Source organism: Takifugu flavidus, chromosome 2 (genome assembly GCF_003711565.1).
Source record: "Takifugu flavidus isolate HTHZ2018 chromosome 2, ASM371156v2, whole genome shotgun sequence".
NCBI classification, from domain to species: domain Eukaryota; kingdom Metazoa; phylum Chordata; class Actinopteri; order Tetraodontiformes; family Tetraodontidae; genus Takifugu; species Takifugu flavidus.
The window spans coordinates 12,363,219-12,375,331 of NC_079521.1; the positions used below are offsets into that span (position 1 = coordinate 12,363,219).

Below are 12,113 nucleotides of genomic sequence, written 5' to 3' on the forward strand. Positions count from 1 at the left end.
GGATATTACAAGAAAATACAAAAGTCCCACATCAGCAGAGAAAAGACTGTAATTAAAAACTATAAATGGATATTACAGTTAGCCTCTATTTACAATACTGCCTGTGTGTAGGGACAGGAATCTTCAGTGATCGTTATCTTGATCAATTACTCACTTAACAGGTTTGCACTACAGCATAATTAAAGGATTTATTCAGCATACTATAAAAATCTACCCTTACTGTTATGCCCAGCTTAACTTGGCTTGTCAGGGAAAGATAGATTCAGTGATGTGGAGTATATTTAGTATCGGCGTATATTCTTTGATCTCTGAACGTCCGAGTTTCAAAGGCCTATTGTAGGATCATAAGTACCATCTACCACTAGCTGTTAATAAATGGAAGGAAAAAACAAAATTAATGCTTTTAGTTCAAAAATACCAATAAATCAGGAGACAAAGGAGTAGCAGCTTTCAAAGACAGGCCCTGTTGTCATAACAACGTCATGGCTCAGGGGCTAATGCCGAGCAGAATTTCCAGCAACTTCCATTCTCATTTCACAAAATCCTGAATTTAGAAGTGCCACATGTAATATACATGAAGTCCTTCCTCTGATATTCAGAGCTGCCCTTTCCATTTATGAACGATTCAGAGCGAGTGAAGTATCTCTTATTAAACGTTGAATCGTCCAAGTTAAATTATTAAACTTTTCAGTGCATTTATTTTAAAAGGCCTGAAACTTTTGTTGATTCAAACCTGAATGAGTTGATTGTGTGCCACGTTTCCACAGTAAAACGTCTGCTGGTTATCCACAAATCCCGGCAGTTCAGTCTCCTCAACCTCTTCGCCGCTCAGCATCAACACTCTTGAGGAAAAGACACACTTTTGAATCGATTCTACACTCGACAGGGGTCCTGCACAGATAACACTCACCGTGTCTGTCCCACAAAAGACAGAACTAGCATGTCATCAGTCTCTCTACCTGCTTCAGAACGGAGCGGCCATAAACCTTGAAGAGAATTCAAGACAGGGTGTAAGCAATGCTTGTGTCTACCAAACTGCCGACTGAAAACTGATATGTCTGGAAATGCCCTCGCGTTGGAAGCTGTAAACTCTGTAGATCCCTCTCGGAGAGCCATCGATTGTGTAAGTGAATAATTGCTTCTCATTAGGAAGCTGGCAGCAGCTGAGTTTTAAGGAAAAGATTGTCAATAAATGACTGAAGCTTAACAAGAACAAGCAGATCCCACCTGGCCCGTGTGTCTTACTTAAGCTTGCAAGAACAGATTCAGGAGAGGAGGAAAACACTGAATAATACAGGTGAAACATGTGATCCCTGAACTGTGAATAACTTGCATCTAATACATGTTTCTGTGCAAGTCATCATTATCCATCTGCTCACGTCTGTCGGCTTCACAGCCATACAGGTGTTTTAGCTACAGTATATGTGCAGTTGCCTGTTCTGTGTGTTATCTGAAGACACAATCTTAACATATAGATCTTTTACATAGATGGTTGTTTGTCTATGTGAGCGACAGCAATTTAGCCATGACTGAAGCATTTGTGCTGCATCAGATGTGCGTCAGTAGACACAAAAAATATGTTGTCCCTGTAAAATAAATTTGATTTTAAAAACTATAAACAACCTTGCTTTTAATCTTTGCAGCTCATCGATTGGTGTGACGAGGAGCAGCTTTTCATAAAAACTGATACGTTTATTGTTGTATGCAGAGAAAATGTGATCTTTAGTCTACATGAAAGGATGTTCAAAACAGCAAAATGCATGAAACATTTTTAAAAATGATGAAAAATCCTCCACTGGTTTCTGAAAAAAGCTTCAAGTATAAAATTTAAATATGCTCAAACTCACATACATAATAAGATCAAAATGTTTTGGGGAACCATCTTTTGTCTGGAATGTGTTCTGAAGTGAAGGTGAAAAACACTTCATTGTTCATGGATTCCAGCCCACTCCTCACATCTTTGCACCATCTCATACAGATTTTTACTGAAATATTTGAAATATTCATGTTATACATCTCCAGAGCCAGAAACAAGAAAGTGACCTTGAGTCTCATGTATAGTGCAGACAGCTGACATGTCTGGTAGAGCTCACAGAAAAATATGAAGAATGATCATGTTTGTCACAATGGCTGGCTAAAAATGACAGTTAACTGTCCCAATCACAACATCATACACTGCTGTGGGAAACGATTTAGTGAGAACAAATGTGTATCTCCACCATGGCAAATCCAAGACAAATGACAGCTGAGCCATCTGCACTCACATGAGCAGGTCATGCATGAATAATCAACATCTGCCATCTGCACAAGGCCAAACCAACACACCTGGGGGGCTCAATTGGCCGAACTGTTGAGTCAGTAAAGGATTCGAGTCCTGACAAAAATGAGGTTTTGATTGTGATGTAAAAGGGATACAAATAAACATACACACAAACCTTTGATTCCCGGGAGGTCAATGCTGGCATGCTCGTGAATTCCAATACCGTTGCGGATAATCCGCAGAGAGCCTTCCTTGAATGCACCCGAACATGTCACCAGCTGAGAGAAAAAGACAAAACAATTATTTCTCCCCCTTTCATACGGCTGAATTACTTTTGCTTCTTTAACAGCCTAACTGATCTGATGGTGAAGGATGGCGGGACATTATTGGGTGATATATGGTCTCATTAGATTAAGACAACTCAAAAGTGTTTGGATTTACCGGTAATCAATAAAAACAGCACAAGCGGCAAAAGCAGTAAGAAATATTTTTGAGGACTTAAATTTGTTAACAGTGGAGAATAAAACACAGCAAGTGAGGTTCAAGACCCCAAAGTACTTTTATGTCCGTGGAGAGCACAAGAATGTTATTTATTCATCCAGTCATGGTACGCTAATGAGATTAAAGTCAGAATTTGTATAATCTCAGCCCCTAAAGCCCGCCAACTCACACAACTCCCTTAGCCGTGTGCTGAAAGATGCTTCCGCACGCACTCTCTTTCATGGGACAAACAGAATCCTGATATTCAGTAAGTCTTTATTGTAGGGTTTACAATGCATGGCCCAGACTGTGGAGCATTACATGTGTCATTATGATAATTCATCTGGTGTGACTGCAGGTGATGCATGCTGAATGTTGAATGAAAGTAATTGCGTTTTCTTTATTCTTTATTCATCTTAAAAGATGAAATGACGTGTTATACCTGTGCATACACGAACGCAGTGATTCTGAGCTTTTATATCTGTTTACTGACTTATTAAACTTGATGATTCTGAACTGAAAATGTTCAAGGCTATTTGAGGGAATACTGTTGGTGTTGAAGGCCTGAAAAACCAATACATGATATTACATATCAAGCTGTGTTTTGGCAGTTGAACAAAAAAGCCTATTTAGGTTTTGAAATTCATTTTAACATGAGGCATAAATGAGGTGCTGACAATTTTGAGGTGGACACAAGACGTGCGCCAATAGAAAGAGACCAAAACAAAAGATAAATAGTAATAATAATAATAATAAAGCTGATTAGACATAACTGATATTAAGGCTGTACAAGATTAACTGTTGAATTAAAAACAAATCTATAGTGGTTATTGAAAAAAGCAGTGTGCTGTGGTTTTACTATCTACAGAAAACTTGCTCCTTCTGCCCAGTTTCATCTGGCTGCTGTGGTATGTTGCATTCTTTATTCTGCTGATAAAAATACGAATTAAGCACTTATTTGCATGGGTTCTGTGCCCAGAGCATAAAAAGATGTAAAGATGAACACAAAAACGGAGATACAAGATAAGTCTATCCTGTGGCTCCAAAGAGAGCTTTCAGTGATCATCTTGTTATGCTGAAGTACATCCTTTGGTAAGCACCCCAGGACGCTCTTTAAAATTGTCTCAATGATTTCCCTTAAACATCTAACAGGCGGAGAATTTTGTAATCATAATTTGTTACTCCTGTTTTTTCTGGCACCATAAATCTTGTTTGTGCTCTGCAGATATGAAAATATTAACTTTAAATTAGTACCTGTCCTTGGCCCTGCCTCTCCAGATCGACAACACACATGTCCACAATGGGGCCAAGATTGGTGAACGTCTCCATCACAGTCACGAATGAGCCCTGATCGTTGCTGTCGACGTTGAGCTGGAATGCAAAAATTTGGAGTGATCAAATTTCCCAAACATCAGAGGAAAAATTCAGATCAGAAAACAAACAAACACGTGTATCATAATCCAATATTAATCTGAGTATGAATCGAGTATTTTTTTTAATGGGTAATGTCCTCCAGGGTTAACAAGAGTTTAAATTAAAGGCAACTGAACAACTCCCCTTAGCCAGGGTTTTGGTGTGCTACTCTCACCTTCACAAGCTGGGGGTCTCCAAGTCTGGAGCCAACGAAGACCACGCCATTGTCCAAGTAGGTCAAACACTCGGCAATAGAAGTCTGGTGTTAAATAAGATAAAACATCTGATTTCACTTAATCTCAACCCAGAGCCTCTATCAGTTAACTATGGCAAAACCAAACTTGTTTTTTATACCTGCACATAAGTTAATAAGAAAGTAAATTTTAATGTATGTTCAAATACGAAGACACCTTGTTCATTATAAAGCATCAAATAACACATGTTTAGCTACCAGAAGATAACAGAGATTATACTTAATTCATACACTTCAACTATACAACAATATTAGCAGTTGCATCAGTAGAACATCAAGTAGGAACACCACCCCAAAATAAGAGAACAGTTAACCTCTCCAAGCAGCTCCACATGCAGGTCTTTAAGAGCCACTGTGCCATCCATTAGCTCCTCTTTCTCCAGGAGCAACATGAAGAGGCGTCCCTCCATGTCCCCCAGCAGGTATCGCGAGCCATTTGGGTCAACCCGGTTGTGACAAACAATGGTGCTTTGCTGGAAACAAGAAGAGAGCATAGTGGATCACAGGGAGTTAAAGCCTGCAAAAAGCTATTTGAATTATAGAGTGCAGAAAAAGTCCCCCTCGTCGTCTCCTCATGCATCATCTCTACACTTATAATGAGCACGTCAAAGTACAAGTCATTACTGTTAGTTGTGTTCTTTATTACAGAAACATGGTGCAAAGAGTGTCTCCTTAAGTCAAGATTAAATCATTTTACTGGGTTACAGTCTCTTTTACTTGACAAAGTAAAGATTAAAAGTCTCCTTCCCATTCTGTCAGGAACCTGTACTCACTTCAAAACTGGAGCAGTAATACAAGCGTATATTCAGAAATAGCAGATCCATTTTCTTTTTGGATTTCTGTGCATAGTTTATTTTTAGTTCCATGTCTAGGTACCTAAGACTAAAAGTTTAAATTTATATTCCATTGTCTAGAAAATATGGTGTATAGATATATAGAAAAATATGAATCTTGAATTATTCAAAAATGTGCATGCTGTTTGTTAATGTCAAAATGTGAGTGTTAAAGCTTATTTTCTGCAAACAAAATATACCTCAGGGTAGAAATAAAGAACGTTTGAACCTTTAATATCTTTATCATTAGATATAATTTTATTTCAGACATTGTAATCCAAAAAAGGATCCAAAACATTAAATTTCACAACCTGTCAGACATAGTGGGAGGAAACTATAAATGGATTAGATTTTAACTGTTGAAATGACTGAAAAGCGCTTTGGGGTAACCTGGCTTGTGTAATATTAAGAGTGTAAAATCAAACTTATTATGATTATGTATGGTAGATATGTGAAGCTTTTATCATGAGGATATCGAATAAATCTAGCTATAGAACCTGGCTGTACAGATAGTTTGTTATAACAGAATATTCTACCTTTATTTGATCAATATAATATTTTGGAAACTGACAGTGAAAACTAGGCTGTCATATTCTATCCATTTAAATTTCTGTCCCTTTTCTTAAACTCCTCCCTGTAATATGTGCAAATTAATATGAACTTATTTATGGTTGCTGCTTTTTTTGTCTTTGTTTGCCTCCCCCCAAATTGCTCCACTTGATTCCGTCCCTCCTGTGCTCTGATGTCCATCGGCTACAATGATAGAGCAGCAGGTTTCATATGCATTTAATCGTGAAACAAAATTAATTCATTAATTCTAAAAATGTATTCACCTCGCATCAATGCTTTCATTTTGGCAGCCCTATTTTAAGCATTTAATCCTAGGAAACCTAAGGCTACTTCATAAAATATGAGGCGAACAGGAATTTAACACACATACAATATTCAGGCACATTTGAAAGCTTAAAAATAAACAGTCTTCAATGTAATTGCAAGATAGGCTGAGTAGCAGTATAGCCATGATTGGAACATAGCATTAAAATTATTGTGGCGGGATTTAGATTTACTTGTCTTCAGTAGAAGGTATTATTATTTTCACAAGCCCATTTCTCATTTGACTGTGTCTTTACAATTTTCTTTTTCTCCTCTTGTCTTTCAGAGGCACCGCTCATGTTAAATAGTTACGGTAATCTTTTTATTTTCACAATTCTTCCCTCAGCTGAATGACACCATCATTATTGTACCAGATTCCACAACTGAAGCCAGTTGGCTGGACCACCATAGACCAGGCTGCAAATAAACATACACAGGCAATTCTCCATGATTTTTTTTCTCACTTGTTCTCTTGAGACGGATAACTCTAATATTGAGCTGCCAGAAATCCAGTTGTACGCTTAAGAGCATGCTTCTGTAGTTCAAAACCGGAATGCTTCAGCATTGGGACTTTGATGTACACAAAGGGCCATCAAAGGTTTTAGGGCCTCTTCTATAAAACATCAGCTGAGCGACATCAGCTAACACTACTGTGAAAACTGTTAGAGATGTCCAGCTTGCAAAGCAACTGTAGGTTGTTGAGTAATCACTGATCAGGTTTGTTGTTTCTTTATACAAACTGTATAAGTCACTATGACATACCTTAAATGCAAAATTTCCAATGCAACTAATTTTGAACCAACCATATCAGATGCATTCTCCCTTCCTCCCACAGTATCAAAAACGCCAAACGACCGCCACAGAACATTCTCTAATTATAGAAGTAGGATGCTGCTGGAGAACTCTACTGGGTCTTGAGCTTTGTTAAATATGAGAAGGGCAGCAGACTTAATCTTGATGGGATAACATCGAAAATGCTGCCGTACTGGGAATTTAAGTCATCACTGCAGCAGTTCTGCCTGGAATTTGAATTTCACTTCAGGACATATAACTTCAGTAATATTTATCACAAACACCAATGTTTGCACAATCTTTTAGCTTTTTTTTTGATGATAAAAGATATTTAGGGAATATGCGTGTGGGACTTTTTTTGGGCAAAATCTCCATTTTACTGAAGCTATTTTTAGTCCTTTCAATATAAATGAACTCTCAAGATTAGACCAACACTTAATACTGATAGTAATTATCCATTCTAAAATTCTGTGCATAGTGTAACCCCTAATTTTTACTGAAATCACGCACCATGACACACACTCCGTAGCAAACACACTCCCATTCTAGTGAATAGGTGCATTTCCACGACATCCCAGAAGTGCCACAGTGCTCCACTGCATCCAACATTGGCTCCAGGTTTATTTTTCAGCAACTGCGCTCTCACGATGCACCAATCCACATTGCTCAGATTGCACCAAATAGGAAAGACCCACATCTGCCCAAATCTAAAACTTGACACAAGCTCGGATATGGACTACAGACTGTAAACCCCCCCGCCCCCCCCCCGGCTGTAAAAAATAAATAAATCACATTACACAAATAGTAAAAGTGAGGTTGCTAAGGAAAAACACATGAGGAGAAACAATGGAATGAAATTTATGTTAAAATATTTAATATTTTGTTAAATATTGTAAGTCCCGATTTTGGAACTCTGCGCACACATAAAGTGCACCGCATTATAAGGTGCCCTGTCCATTTTGGAGAAAATTTAAGACTTTTAAGTGTGCCTTATGGTCACGCAAATATGGTATTTTGTTTACAAACACTTGCAATGATAATTAACGTGACGGTTGAACTTAACATTCAAGCCAAAAAGACACTGCGTGAAAATTGAAAGACTTTTTGTCTTGCAATTTCACGCCGTTAAGTTCAACCATCATGTTAATTATCATTGCAAGTGTCTGAATTTCATGATCGCACAGAGGTACTAGCAATCCTCACATGAGTTTGTGATTATGTTCCGGGGGAGAGGGTATGCACTGTCACTCACTTCAAATTTACCGTGCTTTGGGAGACAGATGCTTTTAGTGGAAATTGGAGGTAATGTTGGTATGCAACAGTGAGCTTGTTCTCTCTATGCAGTCTTTTCTACACAGCACATCATTTTACATGTGACAAAGACATCTGTCATTTGTTTTTAATCTCAAAATTAATTTATATTTAAAAAGAAAACTGAGCCTACTATGACAACAGACCAATTATCGCTATGTTAGCAAGACAGCACACAGTCAAACAATTCTTGTCACTTGATGAATTGTCAAAAGATAAGTCTCACATTCATCTCCTTTAAAAAGAGATGCAAGAGGAATCAGTACACAACACAATAAAGATCAATACAAGTGAAGTATTTACCTTAATGGTAGGTGGTGCAATGGCCAAGTATTTGTCTCCATTGTGGTAAGTGATGGACTCCTGTCCTATGATAATAGCGCCCCCAAACGGCTCTGGCACTGAAATACAAGCAGGCAGAAATTGTCTTCAATTTCATACAAACTAGTTTTGCGTTAACAGGGTAACAAGGGCTAAAAACTAAATCAATTATTAAACTGCAATCAGTAGTTAAAATCTACTTTTGTTATCATGATATTGGCATAATATTACATAGCTTATCATGATTTCATCAATAACTACTGTACCTGGGATGACCATAGATGCCTCAGCCTCCACGTTCTCTTGTTTCCAGGGACCTTTGTTGAACTCCTTCTCCCTCAGAGAAACCTCATAGGTCTTCACATGGCGCCCCTGCGGGTCCTATGTTGCCACGTTGAGAAGAGATATTAAAAATTCTTACTTTTTAATATGCTGACTTAGAATGTTAAAAAGTAAAGAAAAATATAGAACGGTAAAGTGTACATACACCCTGGTATTTACAATAATGCTCACATTGTAAATGTACTGAATGAGTTTTTACAGAACGCAGTTGACACATCTCCTTGAAAATTTAAAATTTCCCCTATGAACACTGAAACACATACACAGTGCATGATTTAAAACATTCTTGCTCTCAATCAATGATTTCTTGCATTTAGCTGGAGTGTGCCTTGTAAACACACTGCCTGCTGTTCCAGAAATGACTGCAATACACCCAAGAGGTGAGCCCACACATTTCTGTGTTTAAAGCTTACACTGCTGCTCCACACACCAGACCACACCTGACCTGTCAGCCTCAGACTGCTGAAGTGAAGTCCTACCTGGTAGATGAAGCAGACAGTTGGAGCCTGACAGCCATACAGGAAGTGTACGTCTATAACCTGCAGCTCCTCCAGTCTGATGTTGTAGGCCTTGAGTTCCCGGTTGTCTCGGTCTAACGGGATCACCTTGAATAGTCCATCATAAAGCCGCAGGCCAATCATTCGGCATTCTGGGTCCACAATTCCAATAATGCCAGTTTCTGATGGACGCCCAATGGGATCCTGAGAATGTAAGGTATAAAAACAAATATTCATCTTACTTGCATTGTTTTTTTAGTACAGTAAGTTGCACATAGTGTGAAGGAAAATAGCGAGTAGTTATTCCATACAACTTGTGTCCCACCCACCTTGACATTGCCGTGAGCACGGGTGATGATGTCAATGCTCTCTCCGTTCTGTTTGTATTCTAGGATGCAGGCGTTGTACTTGGATGTGAGAATGAACAGCAGGTCTTTGCTCTCACCCTTAAATAAAAAAGCACTTATCAAACATCTAAATGCACAGACCTGCTTCTAATTTAATGAGCTGAGCTGTGATCAGTAATCAAGCCCAAATTATCAGTGACACACTTCACCCATCTGTGAACCCACCTCACAACCACTCATTTATTTTTTATTTAAGATGTTCATATTTATTAATTCATTTTTGCTCAACTTCAGGCAATGCAGGGACTTGAGAAGACATTTGAGGGTGTGTGTGATGCCGTGTATCTTAGATCCTCACCTTATAGTGGATGACTGTACTCCTATGCAACATCACAATTTATCTATAAAATACTTTTTCTTGTTTCAGTTTTATAAAATAAAGTATACACCTTGGGCCTCTTAACACAAGTCAGCAAAAATACTGGTTTAGAACAGTTAAACCCACAACCTTGACCCCAAGAGAAAGCCTGATGGACACTTAGTGATTTACATCTGCAAGCATATCAATTGACCACAACACAACATTTTATGTACTTTTCTATTTTTGTATCTTTGTTTTTACACTTACTCTTCTTAACTGAACCTAAATTATGGGGACACATCTCAGTGGGAGAGGACAGTTGTTTCATAACTAATAAATAATTCACAGAAAGGTGCCCCAGTAGGATAGTTAATGAAAATAAATAAAATTGACATTTTCACAGAGGTCTGTAGACATTTATTCTCACTGGATATAGTTAAGACTGTTTCAAGTTCAGTTGCAAAACAAGTTACCAACACTCAACAATCACACACCTTTGGTCTGAAGAGTTCCATAACAGCAATTTTTCCATACATGCCCACTTCCTTGACGGGCCTGAGACCTTCTGCTGTGACCACATAAATCTCCAATCGGGTGTTCTTAGCAATGAGTAGATTGAGGTCCTCGGCGGACGTGAAATGACCTGTTCAACACAAAATTGCCTTCCAAATATCAACACCATGAATACATCTCAAATCATATTTAAATAAGGTTTCTGATTCATGAAAAATTCAACATTTTATTTTTTAAACAAATGCAATCACTAAAGAGTTTAGTATGGGAGAGAAAACATTTTGAAATTGAAATATTTTAACTACAACTAATCAAATTAGGTTACAAAGGCAGAGCTATCGGCAGTTTCACAACGTGCAAACTACGTTTTATTACATTTATTTTATTACAACGGTGAGTCGACACTAGATAATAATTAATGTTTTAATTAATTTTAGCGAGAAAGAATCACGCCTTATATGATTTTTATCTTGGCTTAAGCGCATTCAACTGGACTTCTCTAGTTGTTCGAAACTAACAAACTAACAAAACTTCTGTTAAAAAACTGTTAGTTTTTCTAATACGTAACAGAAGACCAGTTGAACTCGCTTTAGCCAAGATTCTCTTCGAACTGGTCGACTGAGAAGTCACCGACACGTGTGTTATATCGGTAATATTTTGACAGACACCATCTTAACGTAACGTGTTGGAGGGCATTGCCCTATTTTGGTCAGGGTGAAATGGAAGAAAACCCTTGAGAGATGACGCAGTTATAGCGTCGGCTCGGGCAGTCTGCACATTTGATGCACTTTGCAACAGCAACGGTGCGATGCAATTTTATGTCAACAAGTCATGTGGGTCAGCCCCAGTCACGAAAACTGTTAACTCGGGAGCATATTCGTCAAATAGGATAACATGGTTGCGTTCGGTATAAATTCCATAAATATGAGAATACCACAAACGGCCTAGGACTGTTTAAATGAACAAGAGGGACGATAGCGATTAATATTGCTGCGGGCCCTCCGGACGGGGCTGTAATTCAGTCAGCGCGGGAGCTCAGCAGCTAGCATGCAGGTAAAAAATGGTTCAACGACGCAGTTACGAAAAGTCAAACCACAGCGAATACTTACCCGTTATGCAGGCATTCACTGCCGTCGGTTTCTGTGCTGTCACCACGTAGTTGTACGACATTTTTTACAACGACAATATACAAACACAAGAGAAGTGTCTTATTCTCACAACAGTGGAGAAATCATTTGAGAATTACTATCCCGGAAGTACTTGAACAAGCTGTTGCGGCCTTGGATGGTACGAGGCACGGAACCAGCGGCAACCACTGAACTACAGCGCCCCATGTGTTGAGGAGGTAATACGTCACACACAACAATATTTACTATTACAAAAAGCGCTGAATTAAATGTTAATGTAGACAAATACTCTAGTTCAGGTACTAAATTGTATATCTGCATGCCATCATGTATAAATTAGCATAAATTTACCATATATCCAACTACCCTTACTGCATTATTTGGGGGTGA

At 38.4% G+C, this 12,113-nt stretch overlaps 1 protein-coding gene across 1 annotated transcript in view; it reads right to left on the minus strand.

Moving 5' to 3' along the window:
- The window catches only part of ddb1 (damage-specific DNA binding protein 1), a 30,896-nt gene extending 18,985 nt beyond the window's left edge, over nucleotides 1-11,911 (minus strand). Inside the window, exons 1-12 of the mRNA XM_057025790.1 lie at nucleotides 11,706-11,911; nucleotides 10,578-10,726; nucleotides 9,705-9,821; nucleotides 9,358-9,579; nucleotides 8,803-8,917; nucleotides 8,519-8,616; nucleotides 4,721-4,879; nucleotides 4,329-4,412; nucleotides 3,995-4,111; nucleotides 2,436-2,538; nucleotides 911-986; nucleotides 734-842 (exon numbers count right to left, since the gene is read on the minus strand). Coding sequence (XP_056881770.1) covers nucleotides 734-842; nucleotides 911-986; nucleotides 2,436-2,538; nucleotides 3,995-4,111; nucleotides 4,329-4,412; nucleotides 4,721-4,879; nucleotides 8,519-8,616; nucleotides 8,803-8,917; nucleotides 9,358-9,579; nucleotides 9,705-9,821; nucleotides 10,578-10,726; nucleotides 11,706-11,766 — 1,410 coding nt within the window. The 5' untranslated portion in view covers nucleotides 11,767-11,911. The remainder of the gene's footprint in view (nucleotides 1-733; nucleotides 843-910; nucleotides 987-2,435; nucleotides 2,539-3,994; nucleotides 4,112-4,328; nucleotides 4,413-4,720; nucleotides 4,880-8,518; nucleotides 8,617-8,802; nucleotides 8,918-9,357; nucleotides 9,580-9,704; nucleotides 9,822-10,577; nucleotides 10,727-11,705) is intronic.
- Between the last annotated feature and the right edge of the window lie 202 nt (nucleotides 11,912-12,113).